The 24,263-nt window shown below is 41.0% G+C and overlaps 1 protein-coding gene across 2 annotated transcripts in view; it reads right to left on the bottom strand.

The window, feature by feature from the left end:
* GSAP (gamma-secretase activating protein) overlaps positions 1-24,263 on the bottom strand; it is a 199,833-nt gene that overhangs the window by 58,017 nt on the left and 117,553 nt on the right. For both annotated transcript variants that reach the window (XM_077471205.1, XM_077471204.1), the window contains 4 exons: positions 15,315-15,384; positions 9,877-9,959; positions 7,168-7,221; positions 6,876-7,004 (listed from right to left, as the gene is read on the bottom strand). In XM_077471205.1, the coding sequence (XP_077327331.1) occupies positions 6,876-7,004; positions 7,168-7,221; positions 9,877-9,959; positions 15,315-15,384 (336 nt within the window). The remainder of the gene's footprint in view (positions 1-6,875; positions 7,005-7,167; positions 7,222-9,876; positions 9,960-15,314; positions 15,385-24,263) is intronic.

The following is a 24,263-nucleotide window of genomic DNA, read 5'->3' as shown; positions in this document are numbered from 1 at the left end:
CCATTCAGTTTCCAAAATCGGGTTCTGGAGGAAGGAACAAGAGCATATGTGTCAATAATATAGGGGCATGGTCTGAGCATTTAATTGTGCCTTTAGAGGAGTCCCGCACGGCATGCAATTGACAATGAGGAACTAGGAATTAAATCTATCCGTGTGCATCTTATGGGGGAAAAAAAAAAAAAAAAAAAAGAGTAGAACGTGTAGTCCCTCTCCTGAGTGTTGTAGGCACCAAACATCTACCAGCTGGGCCCTATGTATAGCCTGTGCTATTCGCTTGCGGGAGCAAGGAGGGATAGAGGAGCAGCCTAATGTCTACAAATGGGATCAGGGGAGTATTTAAGTCACCACCCATGATCAACTGGCCCCTTAGCAAACTTGAGGAGACTATCAAGATTTCAGCTGACAAAGAGGTCCTGACAATCATTAGGTAAATTAAACTTCTATACAACAAAATTACATTGGCACAGTTTAGCTAATTTAATAAACTGTTCAAAGAACAGCAGAGTGGACAATCTCTGACAAGAAACTGAAAATTAGTATTCATTAGTTTGTCCACCATGAACTGATGGTAGATTATTTTTACCAGGTCATGATTTTAGCATAGTGAAGTATTCACTTCAGTGGAAGTGTTACCAGGCTACTTCGGTATAGAGCAAGCAGGGAAAATTATAGCCAGGTGGGGTTCCATTTCAAAGACCTGAAGAGTTATAACAAGCTGTCCAGAAAGGAGATTTCCAGATCAGGAATACTTCCAGAATGACACGTTATTGCACACCTTATAAACTTCTACATTTTAAAGCACTGCTTTAAACAAGTTACCCACAATGCCCAGTTACGGTTGATACTGCAGAAACATTATGCACAAGCATAGATTGACATAATTTATTTGCTGTGCAATGTGTTTCAGAGGCTAGGCTGCATGAATTGAAGATGCAGGAGGTAAAACGATTGACCGCACTCCAAAGATAAGGAAAATTGCTTTATTGGTATAAAAACATCAAACATGAAAAACCATTGAGGTTACAGCATTATGACAGCACAGAGGGGAGCATGGTTAATGTGTTTCACAAATTTCTTCGCTTAGTCATAACCCATAAGCACTAGGTGTCTCACGTTTTAAAAAGTACTAGCACAGCTGAATGACATGAAAATGCTTAATTGGCTCTGCTCCAAACATCACAGGAAAAATACAACACAAATAAAAACCAAAAGTAAAGAGTTTATAATATATATATATATATATATATATATATATGTATATGTATATATATGTATATGAACAAAAAACAGAAATAAAAATAATAATAAATAATAGAAATAATGAAAAAAGTGAATAACTCGTGCGTTTTAAAATCACTTTATATCCATTCCCAAGTACACTATATATGTATAATAACAAAAATATATACACACATACTATCTATCTATATATATTTTTTAATTAGAGGTCGACCGATATTTGCAGTTTTTTTAATTAATCAGCATTGGTCGATTGTGCTGATAAAAAGGCAGATTACAACTACAGTGGGACTTGCAAATTACTTCTGTAATAGAAGTCAATGCAAGTTGCCTGAGTCTTCAGTGAAGCGACTTTCTTCCTCTCTGGGCAGTCTGCCAAGAAAAGAGCAAGAGATACAATGTTTATACTTCTGAATGAACTAAGCTGTGTGTGTAGGAGTTCTCAGTTTAACCATTTAAAGACTAAATCTTTTCTGACACTTGTTGCTTACAAGTAAAAATCCTGTATTTTCTGCCAGAAAATCACTTGGAACGCCCAAATATATAATATATAATATATATATATATATATATATATATATATATATATATATATATATATATATATATATATATATATATATATATATATATATATATATATATATATAAAAAAATAATAATATTATATATGTATATATATTTAGCAGAGATCCTAGGGAATAAAATAGCGGTTGTTGCAATATTTGATGTCACACGGCATTTGCGCAGAGATCTTTCAAAATGCAATTTTTTTGGAAAAAAATACACTAAAAAAAACAAAAACTAAAAAACAGTAAATTTAGCCCATTTTTTTGTCCAAAAGTTTTGATTACCTGTTTTTATCTAACCGTTTCCCAACCGGCGCACGCCGATGTACGTCGGCAGAATGGCACGGGCAGGCATATTGGTGTACAGGTACGTCCAATCTTCAATGCCGCCCTGCCATCGTGAGCGCGCCGCTGGCTGTGAGCTCGCGTGCCAGTCGGGACCCCCGTGAGTCCGGTCGCGGGTCCCGCGATCTCGATCGCCGCGGGCATACCCGCGATCATCTCACGGGGCGGCTGAATGGAGGAAATGCCGTGTAAACAGCATTTCCCCATTCTGCCTAGCAACTAGTGACACTGATCTCTGCTCCATGTGATTGGAGCAGAGATCAGTGTTCACTAAATGAAAGCCCAGCCCCCCCACAGTTAGTAACACACCCCTAGGAACACTTAACCCCTACACTGCCACCCACTAGTTAACCCCTTCACTGCCAGTGTCATTTACACAGGAATCACTGCATTTATATAGCAGTGATTACTGTATAAATGACAATGGTCCGAAAAATGTGTCAAAAATGTCTGATGTGTCCGCCGTAATGTCGCAGTCACAATAAAAATTGCTGATCGCTGCCATTACTAGTAAAAAAAAAAAAAATTATTAATAAAAATGCCATAAAACTATCCCTATTTTGTAAACACTATAACTTTTGCACAAACCAATCAATAATCGCTTATTGCGATTTTTTTTACCAAAAATATGTAGAAGAATACGTATCGGCCTCAACTGAGGGAAAAAAAAAATTTTTTTATATATTTTTGGGGGATATTTATTATAACAAAAAGTAAAAAATAATGTGTTTTTTTCAAAATTGTCGCTCTATTTTTGTTTATAGTGCAAAAAATAAAAACCGCAAGGGTGATCAAATACCATCAAAAGAAAGCTCTATTTGTGGGAAAAAAAGGACGTCAATTTTGTTTGGGAGCCACGTCAGTTAAAGCGGCGCAGTGCTGAATCGCAAAAAGTGGTCTGGTCTTTGACCAGCAAAATGGTCCGGTCTGTAAGTGGTTAATATATAGTTTTTTTTTTGTTTTTTTTAATCTAAATTATACATACAAGTAAACTGATTGGAGGTATGTTTTTTGTTTAATAAATGTTAATAAGGGATACAGAAAATTTCTCCCATTTAAAGGCTGCTTTCACACTGGAGCGGGCAGGCGTTGACGGTAAAACACTGCTAGTTTTCGCGGCGCTTTACCATCATTTTAGTGGTGCTATTCAGCTGCTAGTGGGGCACATATAACCCAGCTAGCGAGGAATAGGTTAAATGCACCCGTGAAGCGCCGCTGCCAAATCACATTGCATGCGCTTCGGCAGTGGTGCCCATTCATATCAATGGGCATGAGTGGTGGAGGTGCAGTATACACCACTCCAAAAGGTGCTGCTTGCAGGTGTTTTTTTTTTTTTTAACATCCTGCCAGCGCATCGCCACAAAACACACTGTCTTTCACACAGACTGCAGGGGAGATGTTTTGCAGGCACTTTACAGGCACTATTTTTAGCCCAAAAGCGCCTGAAAAAGGCCCCACTGGGAAAGGTGTCTGTTCGATTTTATGAGATGGACCATAAAAAAAAAAAAAAAAAAAAAAAAAAAATCGGCATCATATATCGGCCGCCGCGATTTCTAAATATCGGCATCGGCCAGAGAAAAACCCACCCATATCGGTTGACCTCTAATATTATATATACACATTATATATATATATATATATATATATATATATATATATATATATATATATATACATATACATATACATATATACACATATACACACACACACACACATATATATACACATATACACACACACACACACACACACACACACACACACACAGTTGTGCTCATAAGTTTACATACCTTTAGCAGAATTTATGATGTCTTGGCCATTTTTCAAGGACTATGAATGATTACAAAAACAAAAAAAAAAAATACTTTCCTTTCACTCGTGGTTAGTGTTTGGCTGAAGCCATTTATTATTAATCAACTGTTTACTCTTTAACCATTTTCCGACTGGCGCACGACAATGTACGTCAGCACAATGGCATGGGCAGGCATATTGGCGTACAGGTACGTCCATTTCTATATGCTGCCTAGCCACTGCATGCTGGTCGGGACCCCCGAGAGTCCGGTCACGGGTCCCTCGGACTCGATCGCTGCGGGGATACCCGTTTTAAACAGAATCTCCCCATTCTGCCTAGCAACAAGTGACACTGATCTCTGCTCCATGTGATTGGAGCAGAGACCAGTGTTCACTAACACAAAGCCCAGCCCCCCACAGTTAGTAACACGCCCCTAGGAACACTTAACCAATACACTGCCACCACCGGTTAACCCCTTCGCTGCCAGTGTCATTTACACAGGAATCAGTGCATTTGTATAGCACCGATTGCTGTATAAATGACAATGGTCCCAAAAATGTGTCAAAAATGTCCGATGTGTCCGCCATAATGTCGCAGTCACAATAAAAATCACTGATCGCTGCCATTACTAGTAAAAAAAAAAAAGTATTAATAAAAATGCCATAAAACTATCCCCTATTTTGTAAATGTAATAACTTTTGCTCAAACCAATCAATAATCGCTTATTGTGATTTTTTTTACCAAAAATATGTAGAAGAATACGTATCGGCCTAAACTGAGGGAAAAAAATGTTTTTTTTTATATATTTTTGGGGGATATTTATTATAACAAAAAGTAAAAAATAATGCATTTTTTTCAAAATTGTCGTTCTATTTTTGTTTACAGCGCAAAAAATAAAAACCACAGCGGTGATCAAATACCACCAAAAGAAAGCTCTATTCGTGGTAAAAAAAAGAACGTAAATTTTGTTGGGAGCCACGTCGCATTACCGTGCAACTGTCAGTTAAATCGACGCAGTGCAGAATCGCAAAAAGTGGTCTTGTCTTAAGCCAGAAAAATGGTCCGGTCTGAAAGTGGTTAAATCATATGGCAACAGAAACTAGCCAAATTACCCTAATCAAAAGTTTACATACCCCAGTTCTTAATACTGTGTATTGGCCCCTTTAACATCAATGACAGCTTGAAGTATTTTATGGTATTTGTGGAGGAGATTCTATTTTCTCAGATGGTAAAGCTGGCCATTCCTCTTGGCAAAAAGCCTCCAGTTCCTGTAAATTCTCGGGCTGTCTTGCATGAACTGCATATTTGAGATCTCCCCAGAGTGGCTCAATGATATTGAGGTCAGGAGACTGAGATGGCCAATCCAGAACCTTCACTTTATTTTGCTGGAGCTAATGACAGGTCAAATTGGCCTTGTGTTTTGGATCATTGTCATGTTGGAATGTCCAAGTACATCCCATGCACAGCTTCCTGGCTGATGAATGCAAATATTCCTCCGGTATTTTTTGATAACATACTGCATTCATCTTGCCAACAATTTTGACCAAACATCCCCAAAACATCAGCAATCACCCTCAACCTTTCATCATAGGTCTTGTTGACGTCTCTCCAAATGTAGCATTTATGGTTGTGGCCAAAAAGCTCAATTTTGGTCTCATCACTCCAAATTACTTTGCACCAGAAGGTTTGAGGCTTGCCTTTGTGCTGTTTGGCGTATTGTAAGCGGGATACTTTGTGGCATTTGCATAGTAATGGCATTCTTCTGGAGACTTGACCATGCAGTCCATCTTTCTTCAAGTGCCTCCTTATTGTGCATCTTGAAACAGCCACACCACATGTTTTCAGAGAGTCCTGTATTTCACCTGAAGTTATTTGCGGGTTTTTCTTTGCATCCCAAACGATTTTCCCGGCAGTTGTGGCTGAAATTTTAGTTGGTCTACCTGACTGTGGTTTGGTTTCAACAGAACCCATCATTTTCCACTTCTTGATTAGAGTATAAACACTGATGATTGGCATTCTCAATTCTTTGGATATCTTTTTATATCCCTTTCCTGTTTTATACAGTTCAACTACCTCCCGCAGATCGTTTGACAATTCTTTTTTCTTTCCCCACGAGTCAAAATTCAGAAACGTCAGTGCAACACAGGATGAAAGATGCAAGGATCTGTCAGGAGTCCAGAAACGAATTGACCTTTTATAAACACACACAAATTAAAAGCAAACAGATCACAGGTGAGGATGGTTACCTTTAATAAGGTGCTGTCATGACGCTGTAACCTCAATGGTTTTTCATGTTGGATGCTTTAACAATAAGACCACTTTCACACAAAAAAATAAAAAAAATAAAAAGCACCTGAAAAGCTCACGAAAACCTATTTTCATTAAAATCAATGAATGCTTTCACACTGGGGCAGTGCTTGACAGGGTGGTGAAAAAACATCCCTCTCCACTGAAATTAATGGAAACCCCTTCAAAAGCGTCTGAAAAGCTCTTCAAAAGTGCTCAGTGTTTTACAGGCAGTTTACAAGCGCCTCAGTGTGAAAGGGGCCTAAAGCAATTTTCTTTATTCCTGGAGTGTGGTTAATCGTTTTGTCTCCTGCATCAGTTACCCAGATCACAGACTGGACTTGCACCTGATTGTTAAGGACCTCATTACCATCACCTGGATCGGTGTTATCCCGTTTGTTGTTTGCTGAATGTAATGAAGAACCTACAAGCAGTAGTAACCAGAGGGATGTAAGGTAATTCTGTTAAAACAGCTGCTTAACGTATGTTCTGAGTAGGGAGCCCCAAGCGATTGTCGGAAAGTGGATAGGTTTCCATTTTCATCCTCAAATTCAACAACTTTTATTAGCTAGAAGATTTGCTACAGAAATCAAACAGTACAAAGTAAATAGGCGTGATACACAGTTTATAGTAACACTTACCAACTGTGAAAGGAGTTTGCACCAGTCTCTCCTTTGCATGTGGCTGCTGTAGAGAAACTGCTGCTGACTATGTTTCATATATTCCAGTTCAAAATGAAACTTTTCCCAGAAGCCTTTAAAGATATTGATCTGTCAAAGAACCAGGAGTGTGATTAAGAGATCAATGAAGTAATATCAAGCAAGCTCAATGTGGTTCAGCTTAGTATACCCTTTTCAAAGTGATCTATCATTCTTTAAATAAATCACTTTTTAAACTTTTTACACATTACATAAATCACATTAGAAGACTTGCCTTCATTACAGGCATATCTGTTATGTCGGTTGTACAGGAAACTCCACGTATACCCTTAAAAAAAAAAAAAAAAAAAATTCAATTGTTAAAAGCAAAATGTATTTGCAAATTTCACATTAGAACATACTTATAAATGGTTTCTATTACATTAAAAAGGGAGTAAACTCCCTTAGTTGATTTTTACCTATAGGCGAGCATACATTAAGGCTTACCTATAGGGTACAGTACATATCTGTTAAACGTACACCATTAAGGAGAGATTTACTTGCAATACCGCCTGTGATGTCACAGAAAATAATAGCAGTAGCAGTATGACACAGGACATCAGTAAAAATGCAATTAAATGTAATCTGGAACTCTTAGCTAAAATAACCTTGCACTATTAATCATGCAAAAAAGAAGAAAAAAAAATGTTTTTTTGTTTAGAGCAGCTACCAGAAAAAGTAAAATCACAACACTAATAAAATGCATATACCTAGAATACCAAACGCTCTGTAATTAAAGCCTCTCCCTAAATCAGGGGTAGGAAACTCCCGGCACAGGTGCAACAAGCGACGCGCAAAGCCTCTTGACGGCACTCGACTCCCTCCCCATTCAGCATAGCAGCGCAGGGAAATGCCAATAAGACACTAATGCATTCTAATATCACAATTCCCCACTCCGCACGTGTACTGAGGGGGAGGCACTGTGCCCCCACACATTATAAAAGATGTGAAACATTGTTTGACTCTCTAACTTTTCTGTAGCTGAAATCGTCAGCTTTTATGATTGGGAAGAGATTGGGTGCAGTTCTGATGGGGGGGGGGGGGGAGGAGTCCCCGTCTCCAGGAGGACTGTCATTGGCCACTGCTAAAGACGATCAAAATCCTGCTAGCCCCGTCCACCATCTGAAAGATGACTCGCTTGGCTGCCATTACTAATCTCAGAAAGAAGGGATCTCACTGTGATTGAGAAAACCACAATCAGGTGACAGTTTGTGGAATTACTGTTGAGCTTCTGGGAACTTTGTTGAAATGGTTTCTGAACTTTTGCGTCACTTACTACTGAACCCCTACACTCTGTGTTCCTTAAGCCGCAACCAGTATTCAGCGCAATGAAAATGGTATCCAACTTTTGCTGCAGCACAGAGTGCCGCCCTTTTTGTCTCAGCTGCGAAGGTCCAACTTATGATCCTGCACCCAGGCCCACTGCTTTCAGAAAATGCCCCTGACCGGAGCTCACCATTGCACATCCATTCCAGATGCTTGTATGCGACATCACATACAAGCACGTAGGCTGGATACGAGAGGTGGATCAGCAGGATGAGTGTGCCAGGACAGGTAGATGTGTCTCATCTCCACATATCACATGTGAGAAGAGGGTACAGCGGTGGAGTAGATGAGCAGGAGGGTACAGCAGTGGGGAAAATGAGCAGGGAGGTACAGCACTGGGGCATATGAGCCGGGAGGTACAGTGGTGGGGCAGATGAGAAAAGGGGTACATTGAAGGGGCAGATGAGCGGGGGGGGGGGGGGGTTACAGTGGTGGGACAGAAGAGCAAGGAGGTATAGTGGTAGGGCACATGTGCAGGAGGTACAGTGGTGGGAGGGATGAGAAGGGTGTTCAGCAGTGGGACATAAATGAAAAGCAGGGGGGTACAGTGGTGGGGGAGATGTGAAATGAGGTGCATTGGTGGGGCAGATGTACAGGGGGTACAGTGGTGGGGCAAAGGAGAATGGAGGTACATTGGTGGGAAAGAGGAGCAGGGGGAACAGAGGTGGGACAGGTGAGAAAGGGGGTTACAGTGGTGGGACAGATGAGCAGATAAGTTCAGTGTTAGGAGTCGGACAGATGAGAAGATGGTTCAGCGGTGAGACAAAAGAGCGGGGTGGTACAGCAGTGGGGCAGATGTACGCAGGGGCTTACAGTGGTGGGGCAGTGATCTGAGGTGTGAAGGTGCATGAATTGGGGCTGATCTGAGGACTGGCGTTGCAGGAATAGGGGCTGATCTGATATTTTTTTGTTATAAAATCGGCACACTCAATTTTTTTAAAAACATTGTTTGGCACACTGTGCTCAAAAGGTTCCCTACCCCTGCCCTAAATTATACAATCTAAACAAAATAATATGTATGTTAAAAATTCAATCTGTGCAAAAAGGATGAGAGTCACTCTCAGGTTTCAACATTTTGGATAGAGTTGTTCTATTTTTTGTGATGTTACATATTTAGTCAGGTTGAAAAAAGACCATCTAGTTCAACCATAAAAAAAAAAAAAAAAAAAAAAAAAAAAAAAAATTATATATATATATATATATATATATATATATATATATATATATATATATATATATATATATATATATATATATATATATATATATATATATATATATTTTGTTTTTAAATATTATTATTATTATTATTATTATTATCATACAATCCCATATACCCAATCCTATACCCACAGTTGATCCAGAGGAAGGTGAAAAACCCCCCAGAAAAGCAGACCCCTCTGGAGAAAGTGTATTCCACATGTTCACTGCTCTTTTTGTGAAGAAACCTTTCCCTATTTGGAGATGAAATCTCTTTTCCTCTAGACGTAAAGAGTGCCCCCTTGTCCTCAATGTTGACCATAAAGTGAATAACTAAAAACACCATGTAATGTATGTTAGGGAAAGGAGAATTGGCCCTGCACCTATTATGCATTTTAGAAGTTATAAAAATACTCACTATGTCCCAATGAGGCACTGATGTGTATGCCAAAAGTTTATCCAGGTACGTTGTCTCCGAACTTAAATGCCTGTGTAAAGAAGCTGAGAAGGAAATAAAAAAAAAAAAAAAACTAGTGAAAGTTTACTACATATGGAACCAATATAAAAAAAATAAAAAAAACAGAGAGAGAGTGAGAATGAGAGTGTGAGAGAGTGAGAGATTATACATAGACTTGTGCTCATAAGTCGACATACCCTGGCAGAATTTTAGATTTCTTGCCCATTTTTCAGAGAATATGAATGATAACACGAAAAAACTGAAACTTTTCTTTCACGCATGGTTAGTGTTTGGCTGAAGCCATTTAATATCAATCAACTGCATTTACCCTTTTAAAATCATGATGGCAACAGAAACTACCCAAATGACCTTGATCAAAAGTTTACATATCCCAGTTCCTAATACTGTTATTGCCCCTTTAACGTCAATGACAGCTTACAGTCTTTTGTGGTATTTGTGGAGGAGACTATCTTCTCGGATGGTAAAACAGCCCATTCCTCTTGGCAAAAAGCTTACAGTTCCTGTAAATTCTTGGGCTGTCTTGCATGAACTGCACATTTGAGATCTCCCCAGAGTGGCTCAATGATATTGAGGTCAGGAGACTGAGATGGCCACTCCAGAACCTTCACTTTTTTCTGCTGTAGCCAATGACAGGTCAAATTGGCCTTGTGTTTTGGATCATTGCCATGTTGGAATGTCCAAGTACATCCCATGCGCAGCTTCCTGGCTGAGGAATGCAAATGTTCCTCCGGTATTTTTTGATAACATACTGTATTCATTTCGCCATCAAATTTTGACCAAATTTCCTGTGCATTTGTAGGTCACACATCCCCAAAACATCAGCGATCCACCTCAGTGTTTCACAGTAGGAATGGTGTACCTTTTATCATGGGCCTTGTTGATGACTCTCCAAAAGTAGTGTTTATGGTTGTGGCCAAAAAGCTAAAATTTTGGTCTCATCACTGCAAATGACTTATTGCCAGAAGGTTTGAGGCTTGTCTCTTTGCTGTTTGGCGTATTGTAAGCGGGCTACTTTGTGGCATTTGCCTAGTTATGGCCATATTCTGGCGACTCAACCATGCAGCTCATCTTTCTTCAAGTGCCTCCTTATTGTGCATCTTGAAACAGCCACACCACATGTTTTCAGAGAGTCCTGAATTTCACCTGAAGTGATTTGTGGGTTTTTCTTTGCATCCCAAACAATTTTCCTGGTAGTTGTGGCTGAAATGTTAGTTGGTCTACCTGACCGTGGTTTGGTTTCAACAGAACCCCTCCTTTTTCACTTCTTGATTAGAGTTTGAATACTGCTGATTGGCACACTCAATTCCTTGGATATCTTTTTATATCCCTTTCCTGTTTTATACAGTTCAACTACCTTTTCCTGCAGATCCTTTGACAATTCTATCACTGAATCCAGAAACATCAGTGCAGCACTGGATGAAAGGTGCAAGGGTCTATCAGGAGTCCAGAAACTCATTGACCTCTCACACACTCACACACTCACACATTACAAGCAAACAGATCACAGGTGAGGATGGTTACCTTTAATAACCATTCAAACCCTTTAGTGTCAACTTGTGTGCATGTTATTAGGCCAATATCACCAGGGTATGTAAACTTTTGATCGGGGTCATTTGGGTAGTTTCTGTGGTGATTATGATTTAAAAAGAGTAAAACACAGTTGAGTGATAATAAATGGCTTCATCCAAACACTAACCATGAGTGAAAGAAAAGTTTTTGTGTTATCATTCATATTCTGAGAAAGGAATCAATTATGATTCTGCCAGGGTATGTAAACTTATGAGCACAACCGTATAATAGATAGAGATGTAAAATTATATATATATATATATATATATATATATATATATATATATATATATATATATATATATATATATATCTCTTACAACTACTTTCAAATAAATAGATCCATTATAATTTGTTCCTGGTTGTCCGATTCCAAGTAGAAGCAGAATAGGGGTTTTAGACCATGAAATATAACTATTGAGACAGCTATAATAGCAAATTAAAACACACACGGCAATAAAATTAAATTTTCCATGTCTTCCATGTTCTAGGGGCCCACTTATGGTCAAGAACTACCAGAATTACAAACACATATTACTTTAAAATTGCAGTGTTTACAGTACAATAAAATTCGATAGGATTTCACATACTTATGAGCAAGTTCGTCCTTAATTTTTATTGCATTAGATATGGAGATTTTTTTTTTTCCTTAAAAATACACTAGAAGGGAGCTTTCAGTGGCTTAGTGCAATTGCTCGGTCTCTATCAAAAACTGCTGAGAAAAAATAACAGTCATGTTGTTTTAAAAGAGCTGACCAATGTCTGAGAAGGAGCAGTAAGTCCTGGTTCACATTGGAGCGATTTGGCATGGAATTTGACATGTCAAATCGCATGCCAAAATCGGTGGCTATTGCCTGCAATGGCACCTCCGAATTGGTGCGACGCCACATCAATTCCCAAAAGTAGTTTAGTTTCTGTATTACTACTTCTGCACAGATGTCTCTAAAATCGCCCTCCGAAAATGGGACTGACGTGGGAATGAAATCAGTTGAACTGGCAAGATTTCATTCCCACTGTCAATGTAAACCTAGGCTAAAGCACAACTATTGCAAAGCAGGAAGCAGAGCATGCATATGGCTACCATCCACACAAAAATATCTCAACACAGAGGAACAGGATTTGTCTTGTTTTTCAACAGAGCAAGCTCTCCTACAGATGTATTAGTTAAAGCGGGAGTCCGCCGGGACTCCGCGTTTTTTTTTTTTTAAAAGCCAGCAGCTACAAATACTGCAGCTGCTGACTTTTAAAATAGTGACACTTACCTGTCCAGCGCGCCCGCGATGTCGGCACCCGAAGCCGATCTCTAGATCGTCTCTCGGGTGCTGCCGCCGCCATCTTGGGTATGGGAATCAGGAAATGGAGCCTTTCGGCTTCATTTCCCGGTTCCCTACTGCGCATGCGCGAGTCGCGCTGCGCAATAAGGACGGTCCCCGCTGCCTCATACCACACACAGAACAGGACCTGATCACCTGCGCCGCTGCCGACGGCTCCAGTAAGCGGCTGAGGGCACCGGAGAGTGATGGAATGGGCCCCTCTCCCGCCGCCGATAAAAGTGATCTTTCAGCGAATCCGCTACAGAGACCACTATTAATCGGAAACCGGACTGCCTGCTGAAGAAGCTAGCTGCTGCCATAACAAAGCTATCCCTCTTCAAACAGCTGACATATCGCAGTGTGGCAGTCCAGAAGTGGTTAAAGTGGAGTGCCACTCAAAAGTGGAACCTCTGCTTATTTGCTCCCCCCCACCTCCGGAGCCGCATTTGGCACTTTTCAGGGGGAGGAGGTCCCCGTAACCACTTCCAGTAGATGTTGCTATCCCTCAGACTTTTCCTCCATGCCAATTAGAAAGCGCAGCTCGCTTCGCACATGCGCAGTAGGAAGCCTTTCGGCTTCACGGCCGGTTTCCCTTAGTGGAGATGTCATCGGCAGCACCCAACAGCCGATCTGACAGTGCGGGCTCCCTGGAGTGTCCATATAAAAAAAAACAGCAGCTACAGTATTTGTAGCTGCTGATTCTTAATTGTTGTTTTTTTCCCTCCCAAAGGGAACTCCTCCTCAAGAGGGTTGGGACAAACCATTTATCATTGATAGGGGTGCTTACAATGATCATCCTTTATTCATGTAAAACCTTTATCACCAAAAAGGAAAAACAGTTTGCTGTAACTGCTTGTGTAACTGCAGTGTGAGCTGGAATTTTGCTTTGATTTGTTAGTGCATCTGCTACAGCATCTAACCCCCCCCCCCCCCCAACTTACAATGCTGCTGTCCAAAAGGAGCCCCATCATCCAAAGTGGGGACACTCTTTTACAGGAGGTGCGTCATTGGCCAGATTACAGGGTGAAAACAGGGGGGGGGGGGGAAATAAATAAAAAAAGACTAAAAAAGACTAAAAAAGGAAAAACTGCTACTGCTAATGTTTAACCGCTTTGAACTACTTATGTTTTAATCTCTTTTACGTAAAATTAATAAAATAAAAACACAAGTAATTTCAAAGTGCAAACATCTCCTCCAAAGAAAACTGCAATTATAGCAAGTGCCAAGTGTGTCCTATTACTGATAGGCAACGCACATTTTGCAGGCCAGTCCAGAGACTTAATCAAGATGGCAGACAACAGTGTTAGTGCGTGCATGGAACAGCGCGTGGAGATTAAGTTTCTTGTAAACAAAGGCGTAAAACTTGTGGATATCTACAGAAGACTTCAATCAGAGTACGGTAATAAGACACTCAGCCACAATAAGACATTTGAACGTATCATCAGTGATGATCCCAGCCATGGCTATTCCCAGCTCACAGCAGTTATTCCTGTGAACATTCAACACGTCAACAATTGTGTCTGCAGGTAAAGTGATGACAAGTGTTTTCTGGGACAAATGTGGCTTTTTCATGTGGATTTTCTACCCCATAGTGCCACTATCATCAATAGTAAATATTACTGTCGTGTTCTCAGTGATGTGCGTCTGCAGAAAAAACAATCTTGTTTGATCACTGAAGGCATCCTGTTTCTCCAGGACAACGCTCAAGCTCATACTGCACACCGCACTACGTGGACATTACAGCAACCCGGCTGGGAGGTATTGCTGCATCCCCCTTACAGCATGGACCTTGCTCCAAGTGATTTCCAGCTGTTTGGACTCCAAAAAAAAAAAAAAAAGAGTTCCTTGGAGCAGCTACCGTAGCTACTGACTTAAAGCGGGAGTCCGCCGTTTTTTTTCTTTTTTTTTAAAGCCAGCAGCTACAAATACTGCAGCTGCTGACTTTTAAAATAATGAAACTTACCCGCCCAGTGCGCCCACGATGTCGGCACCCGAAGCCGATCTCTCGATCGTCTCTCGGGTGCTGCCGCTGCCATCTTGGGTATGGGAATCAGGAAGTGGAGCCTTGCGGCTTCATTTCCCGGTTCCCTACTGCGCATGCGCGAGTCATGCTGCGCAATAAGGATGGTCCCCGCTGTCTCTGGGATCCGTGCGTTTCCCAGCAGACAGCGGGGGCCTTCGGAAAGGGGCGTAGATTCTGCGGAAAGGGGCGTACCTTCTGCAGATTTCTATGCCGGAAGTGGGTGCAGATACCTGTACTGTACAGGTATCTGCACCCCCCTCCCCCCCTGAAAGGTGCCAATTGGCAAGGGGGGGAGGGTTCCAATGAGCGGAAGCTCCACTTTAGGGTGGACCTCCGCTTTACCCATTTATTTTTTCTAGAGACTGATCCTCTAATTATACTATATATTTCAAACTATGAAAAAAGAGGTAACAATTAGGTTTTCACATTATTCTCTTGCATAAAGTAAGGCAATAAAAGCACAAGCATCATACCAACTATGAACTCTTGTATGGGGTCAAATGTTTGACATGTTGACAGGTTTTCACAGATCCATTCAATGATCTATAAAAAAAAATATATAATTAGGTTATGCAACGACCTATGGAGATACTGTGTTAACCACTTGCAGACCGGACCAATTTGCTGGTCAAAGACCAGACCCCTTTTTGCGATTCGGCACTGCGTTGCTTTAACTGACAATTGCGCGGTCATGCGACGTGGCTCCCAAACAAAATTGATGTCCTTTTTTTCCCACAAATAGAGCTTTCTTTTGGTGGTATTTGATCACCCCTGCGGTTTTTATTTTTTGCGCTATAACCAAAAATAGAGCGACAATTTTGAAAAAACCGCATTATTTTTTACTTTTTGTTATAATAAATATCCCCCAAAAATATATAAAAAAATTTTTTTTCCCCCTCAGTTTAGGCCGATACGTATTCTTCTACATATTTTTGGTAAAAAAAAAAAAAAAAAAAAAAAAATCGCAATAAGCGATTATTGATTGGTTTGCGCAAAAGTTATAGTGTTTACAAAATAGGGATAGTTTTATAGCATTTTTATTTATAATTTTTTATTATTTTTTTTTTTTTTACTAGTAATGGCGGCGATCAGCGATTTTTATTGCGACTGCGACATTGTGGGGGACCCATCGGACATTTTTGACACATTTTTGGGACCATTGTCATTTATACAGTAATCACTGCTATATAAATGCAGTGATTCCTGTGTAAATGACACTGCCAGTGAAAGGGTTAACCAGTGGGTGGCAGTGTAGGGGTTAAGTGTTCCTAGGGGTGTGTTACTAACTGTGGGGGGGTTGGGCTTTCATTTAGTGAACACTGATCTCTGCTCCAATCACATGGAGCAGAGATCAGCGTCACTAGTTGCTAGGCAGAATGGAGAAATGTTGTTTACACAGCATTTCCTCCATTCGGCCGCTCCGTGAGACGATCGCGGGGATGACCGCGGCGATCGAGTCCGCGGGTCCCGCGACCGGACTCACAGGGGCCCCGACCAGCGCGGGAGCGCGCCGCCGGCGGCGCGCTCCCGATGGCAGGGCGGCATTGAATATTGGACGTACCTGTACGCCAATATGCCTGCCCATGCCATTCTGTCGACGTACATCGTCGTGCGCTGGTCGGGAAGTGGTTAAGCTATGAATACAAAGGCTTGTTATTAAAAGAAAACTGAAAGCCGTTGAAAGGTGACAAGGGACAGTGGCTTCCCTCTATGAACTTGAAGGGCCAGGCAGACATCAGCTCTGGGGATATAGATGCATAGAATCTACAGTTGTACTCATAAGTTTATACACCCTGGCAGAATTTATGATTTCTTGGCCATTTTTCAGAGAATATGAATGATAACACAAAAACATCTTTCACTCATGGTTAGTGTTTAGCTGAAGCCATTTATCAACTGTGTTTACTCTTTAAATCATAATCGTAACAGAAACTACCCAAATGACCCTGATCAAAAGTTTACATACCCTGGTGATTTTGGCCTGATAACATGCGCACAAGCTGACACAAAGGGGTTTGAATGGCTATTAAAGGTAACCATCCTCACCTGTGATCTGTTTGCTTGTAAATTGGTGTATGTATATAAAAGGTCAAGGAGTTTCTGGACTCCTGACAGACCCTTGCATCTTTCATCCAGTGCTGCACTGACGTTTCTGGATTCTGAGTCATGGAGAAAGCAAAAGAATTGTCAAAGGATCTGTGGGAAAAGGTAGTTGAACTGTATAAAAACAGGAAAGGGATATAAAAAGTTAGCCAAGGAATTGAGAATGCCAATCAGCAGTGTTCAAACTCTAATCAAGAAGTGGAAAATTAGGGGTTCTGTTAAAACCAAACCACGGTCAGGTAGACCAACTAAAGTGTTAGCCACAACTGCCAGGAAAATTGTTTGGAATGCAAAGAAAAACCCACAAATAACTTCAGGTGAAATACAGGACTTTTTTTTTTAGGGAGAGGAAGGAGGGGATCTCGGGGGTATCAGGGGAACAGACCATACAGACATCAACCTAGACAGGTAAGTCCTCACCAATCGCCACCGACCCAGCAAGGATGATGGAAACCCCCCCACAAAGAAGGAATATGCCAATATCCGTAAAACCCCCCAATAAGGGAAGAAGAGGGTGCAGGGCAGGCGAATCCAAAAAAAGAACATGGAGGAACCTGGACCAATAGGTATATACAATCTGAGCCAAACGAACACATACAGAAATAAACAAACATTCTTCAATTAGGACTTAAGTGTGCCCCTAAAAAAACATTGCGCACATTTGATGTTTATATGGATATCCATAAATATATTAGAAAAATGAATTTGAAAAAATATTTTTTAAATACAGGTCCTATTGTCCCAAATAGAGTAAATACGAATATAGTAGGGGTTGACAGTGGTCTAAACAAATGGTTGATATTTAACCCTTTGAACACTGCAAAGAAGCATGTGGATGTGTTTAAGAATTTAGTTCTTAGAGATTTAGAACAAGAAATCCCCAGAAAAAACATAAATCCACGCCATATTCAAGATGGCCTTTAACAGTTGGAAGAGAGAAAAAATATTATCATTAGACCGGCTGATAAAGGGGGTGGAGTATTTATTCTTGATAAACAATTTTATGAAAATCAATTAGAACAAATGCTTTTGAATGAAAGTACATATGTCAGGTTAAACTCCGATCCCACTTCAGCCTACCAAAAGAATCTTCAAAAGCTAATTGAATTGAGATCTGAAAAAAAGAGTTTTAAATAAAAAAAAGAATTCAAGTATTTGGTACCTAGTTATTGCAGAGTTCCAACTATATACACCTTGCCAAAAGGTGCATAAAAATCCAACACCTCCACCAGCCCGCTCAATTGTTAATAGTATTGGATCGGTGACTGCAAGAATAGGACAGTATTTGGACACCTTTCTACAGGCTAGTGTCTCACAGACGAAAGCCTATTTAAAAGATACAAAGAACCTTTTAAAAGTCATCAGTCAAATAGATTTATCAGAAAAACGGGAAGTCTTTTTTGGTAACAGCAGATGTGTTTGCATTATATACTATAATACAACATGATGACGCCTTATGGCGTTAAATTGGGCACTATGTCAGAGGGACGATATCCCATATGAGCAGAACGTTTTTCTGAGGCAAGCATTGGATTTTTGCTTGGCTCATAATTATTTTTGGCACAATCATGTAATCCACAGACAAAAGAAGGGAGTTGCCATGGGGACCAAGTTTGCCCCCAGTTTGGCAAACCTCTTTATAGGCGAGTAGGAAGATAAGTTGGTCATTTCAAAAAAGAGGGATCAGCTCCTCTTTTATAGGCAATATATTGATGATCTCCTATCCATATGGGCGGGCTCTGAAGCCTCACTACATCAGTTTATATTTGAACTCAATTCCAACGATAATAATATTGTGTTGGACTATGAGTTCAATAAGGACCAAATACATTTTTTAGATGTGAATATTATCAGGCAAGGGGACAGCCTTATTACCAACGTGTATTGTAAGCCAACGGACAGAAACAGCTACCTCCGTTTTACGAGCAGCCATCATCCCCATTGGCTTAAAAATATCCTGAGAGGCCAAGTAATGAGAATTAGGAGAAATTGCATGCATGATGATTTCCAAGTACAATCAGAAATTATCAAAAATCGTTTCATACAAAAGGGATATGACGAATCCAATTTAAACAAAGTTATTGACGAGGTGGGCAATATTCTACGAGAGATATGTTTGGACTATAGACCACAAGAAAGAAGAACCAAAACGTGAATGGGGCTTCATTTCAAATTTTCATGTGCACTATAAGGAAATTGAAAATATCTTTAGAAACCACTGGCACAGACTACGCATGGACAAGGTACTTAACCAGGTCCTTACAACGAATACAACTTTTATTTATAGTAAGGCCCCAAACTTTGGAGACAGGGAGGTTCTTGATCCACCAGTAAAACTGGCGAGTTTTTGGGACAGGGCCGGTTTTTTGCCTGCAGGAGATGCACAACTTGCGCCGTCAGTCATCCAATACGTGGATTATCTGAATTTACCTCAACAGGTAATAACATGAGCTTTAAGATTAAAGAATTCATAACATGCAATACCACCCATGTCATTTATGTGTTGCATTGTGTCCGTGCAATTTAATGTATGTGGGTCATAAGAAGAGGACCCTGAAAAAAAAAAAAAAACTAATTTCTGAGCACATCCATAAATATAGAAATTGGGTTTAAGCACCACAGTGTTTCATTACATTTTAAAACACATCATCAAGATCCTTCAGGTTTGAAATTCTGGGGTATTGATAAAATATACCCCAATTGGAGAGGTTCAAATCTGGTATGAGAAATATCAAAAAGTGAAACTCGCTGGATATATTTGATGAACACGTCGACACCCAGTGGTTTAAAATGTTGAACTGGACATCAACTGTTTTATAAGTGATTAACACATCTGGCTCGAATGAGGTCAAATATGTAGTATCTTTTAACATTTTATAGTATTTTATTGAGTTTTGTACCCTTATTCTATTGAAAGATATATCCTATTTAACTGTATTTTCAATGAATCCAGTGATAAAGGATACCACTAACTCAGAAAGGGGGAGTTGTAGTTAAAGATAACATACACTGTTTTTTGTTTTTTGCCATTTTCTACCCATTGTGTTATACATGTTTTAAAGTTTTTTAAACGTAACAGGACAAGGTTTATTTTGAAAAATAGGATCATTTTTTTTATATCATTTTAAATTCAATATGTCGGCTATACCTACTCTATTTTATAAGTGAAATTTTGGAAACACAAAATTTCAAAACAAATTATGAACTTAGTCTGTGATATATTTATACTCTGATATATTTTAACATTTTATTAGTAAGTTGAAGTTCAGTGTTTTGTGGCTTCGCTGAGGTGTGTGTTCAATATGTAAGATAAATTGTATGAACACTCTTTATCAGTAATAAGGACATAACCAATTTTGATTATCCTTTAACCAGTTGCCGACCGCCGCACGCCGATGTACGTCGGTAGAATGGCACGGGCAGGCATAAGGACATACATGTACGTCCCTTGCCTCCCGCGGGTCGGGGGCCCGATCGGGCCCCCGCCCGGTGCCTGCGGCGGTCGGTTTTCGTACGGGAGTGATCCGGGACGAGGGGGCGGCCATTCATTCATGGCCACCCCCTCGCGATCGCTCCCGACGAATAGAAATCCCCGGTGACATCACTTCCTCTCCTGTAATGTAAACACAGGAGAGGAAGTGATGTATTCTCTCCTCCGTGTCGGTATTTTTCGTTCCGACACGGAGGAGAGCGGATCGGTGAGTTGCACCAACACTCTACACACACAGTAGAACATGCCAGGCACACTCACACCCCCCCTTTACCCCCCGATCACCCCCCCAATTACCCCTGCCCCCCAGTCACAGTGACACCAATGTCATTTTTATTTTTATTTTTTATTTTTTTTGCATTGGTGTCATTTGTGACTGTAATAACTGTTAGGGCAGTTAGAGTTAGCCCCCTTTAGTTCTAATGTACCCCCCTAACCCCCCCAATAAAGGTTTAACCCTGTGATCACCCCCCGTCGCCAGTGTCACTAAGGCTGGGTTCACATTGCAGCGGTTTATGAGAACGAATGTGATTCGCACCGCACTGCAGTGCAAATCACATCCGATCTCTGTGCGATTCGAGTTCAGCCATTCGCCGCACCCGCCGCAAATTCGCACGGGACCCTTTTTTTGGCCCGCAGCAGAATCGGATCGCATGGGTGTTCACACCATGCGATCCGAGTTTGCAGATCGCACTGCGATATGCGAACTGATCTGGGGGTGTCAGTAACATTTCACTGACACTACCAGCAGTTCGCATAGGGCAGTGTGAACTGCCGCCGGGAGGCATGCGATGCGGGAACCCGCCGCGGATTCGCGGCGTTTCCGCATCGCTCCAGTGTGAACCCAGCCTAATAAGCGATCATTTTTCTGATCGCCGTATTAGTGTCACAGGTGACGCTAGTTAGGCAGGTAGGTATTTAGGTTCGCCGCAGCTTTTTATAGCGCCAGGGACCCCCATATACTACCGCATAAAGCCCCCTGATTGCCCCCTAGTTAACCCTTTCACCAGTGATCACCATATAACTGTTACAGGTGACGCTGGTTGGTTAGTTATTTTTTTTATAGTTTCAGGGCACCCGCCATTTATTACCTAATAAAGGTTTAACCCCCTGATCACCCGGCGGGTGTCATTTGTGACTAATAACTGTTAGGGCAGTTAGGGTTAGCCCCCTTTAGTTCTAAGGTACCCCCCTAACCCCCCCAATAAAGGTTTAACCCCGTGATCACCCCCCGTCGCCAGTGTCACTAAGGCTGGGTTCACATTGCAGCGGTTTATGAGAACGGATGTGATTCGCACCGCACTGCAGTGCAAATCACATCCGATCTCTGTGCGATTCGAGTTCAGCCATTCGCCGCACCCGCCGCACCCGCCGCAAATTCGCACGGGACCCTTTTTTTGGCCCGCAGCAGAATCGGATCGCATGGGTGTTCACACCATGCGATCCGAGTTTGCAGATCGCACTGCGATATGCGAACTGATCTGGGGGTGTCAGTAACATTTCACTGACACTCCCAGCAGTTCGCATAGGGCAGTGTGAACTGCCGCCGGGAGGCATGCGATGCGGGAACCCGCCGCGCATTCGTGGCGTTCCCGCGTCGCTCCAGTGTGAACCCAGCCTAATAAGCGATCGTTTTTCTGATCGCTGTATTAGTGTCACAGGTGACGCTAGTTAGGCAGGTAGGTATTTAGGTTCGCTGCAGCTTTTTATAGCGCCAGGGACCCCCATATACTACCGCATAAAGCCCCCTAATTGCCCCCTAGTTAACCCTTTCACCAGTGATCACCATATAACTGTTACAGGTGACGCTGGTTGGTTAGTTATTTTTTTTATAGTTTCAGGGCACCCGCCATTTATTACCTAGTCTCACTAGTGTACCCCTAAATTTAGGGGTGTCTACTTTCCAAAATGGGGTCATTTGGGGGGGGTTTGTGCCATCTTGGCATTTTATGGCCTTCAAAACTGTAACGCCCTTAGAAAGCCTGAAGGCGGTGCTTGGTTTTCGGGGCCCCGTACGCGGCTAGGCTCCCAAAAAGTCCCACATATGTGGTATCCCCATACTCAGGAGAAGCAGCAGAATTTATTTTGGGGTGTCATTTCACATACGCCCATAGCATGTGTGAGCAATATATCATTTAGTGACAACTTTGTGTAAAAAAAAAAAAAAATTTTTTTTTTTGTCATTATTCAATCGCTTGAGGCAAAAAAATAAAATATTCAATGGGCTCAACATGCCTCTTATCAATTTCCTTAGGGGGTCTACTTTCCAAAATGGGGTCATTTGGGGGGGTTTTGTACTGCCCTGCCATTTTAGCACCTCAAGAAATGAGATAGGCAGTCGTAAACTAAAAGCTGCGTAAATTCCAGAAAACGTACCTTAGTTTGTAGATGTGACAACTTTTGCGCAAACCAATAAATATACAATTATTGACTTTTTTTTTTACCAAAGACATGTGGCTGAATACATTTTGGCCTAAATGTATGACTAAAATTGAGTTTATTGGATTTTTCTAATAACAAAAAGTAGAAAATATCATTTTTTTTCAAAATTTGCGGTCTTTTTACGTTTATATCGCAAAAAATAAAAATCGCAGAGGCAATCAAATACCATCAAAAGAAAGCTCTATTTGTGGGAAGAAAAGGACGCAAATTTTGTTTGGGTACAACATTGCATGACCGCGCAATTACCAGTTAAAGCAGCGCAGTGCCAAAGTGTAAAAAGACCTGGTCATTTACCAGCAAAATGGTCCGGTCTGAAAGTGGTTAAATATATAAAAAAACAGCATGATATATAATGCAATGTTAATCATGTATAAGCATGCGGTTTATTGTTGAAAACATGGGATGAGTTGCATACATGTCTGATTGGTCAGATATCGGTGCATGTAGGAGAGCCACATATAGTACTATAAAGTACTGCTGCTGCCCTTCGTACCTTATTCTATCTGACCATCGCTTTAGAACAGGTAGCCATCCCGATATGAAGCTGCATAAGGATATCTATGTAGCCAAACTGTTAATTACTAATAGCTATGCTCGGATGTACAAAATTGAATTGGTGCCTTATGACTCCACCCTCAGATGATGTCGGGAATGACGAAACACGCAAGAGTGGAGCCCTACGAACGTAGTGACGTCAGCAGGCACAGGGAACACAGCTTATATCCCCGCTGATAATACCATTGAGAGCGGTAGGAGAAGCCATCTGTTCTGTGAGCAAGACTCTGACTTTATAAGTGAACACTGCTTTTAACACATTCTTTATTTTGTAAGTGCATATCTTAAAGGGGAGTTTTTTTTTTATAAGGGGCATTAAAGTTATTTTTTAACGAGGTTTACTATGTCCAATCCTTCCTTTTTTTGATCAACTGACTTTTCGGGTGCTTTGGATCAAGGAGAGGGTTTCTGTGGAGACAGCCCATATGTGTGGGATAGACATGCAAAGATAAAAAGTATACATCTGGTAAGAGGCTTTCTAAGAGGGTGTTCCTCTACACAACCCCCCCCCCCCCCCCCCCCCCCCCCCGTTGCCATTTTGTGCACGTGTGAAGGTGTCATCTTTTGGTGTCAGTAAAATCCTCATCTCAAGTGTGCTATATGAACTGATGTTTACTCCCGTTTACTTTATAACAATATCCATTAACACTGTGCACGGACTATTTTGAAGGGATATGTGTTAAATTATTCACGCTGTGTGAAGGATCCTATGTTTTGAGCACTGCCTGAGTCCATAAGGATTCCTGTGTTGAAATACAGGACTCTCTGAAAACATGTGGTGTGGCTGTTTTAGGATGCACAATAAGGAGGCACTTGAAGAAAGATGGGCTGC

The sequence above is a fragment of the Lithobates pipiens genome, unplaced genomic scaffold (assembly GCF_037356315.1).
Source record: "Lithobates pipiens isolate NorthernLeopardFrog02 unplaced genomic scaffold, aLitPip1_a1.2 Scaffold_8, whole genome shotgun sequence".
Lineage (NCBI taxonomy): Eukaryota > Metazoa > Chordata > Amphibia > Anura > Ranidae > Lithobates > Lithobates pipiens.
Note: the sequence above shows the minus strand (reverse complement) of the source record. Positions and strands in the feature narration are given on the sequence as shown.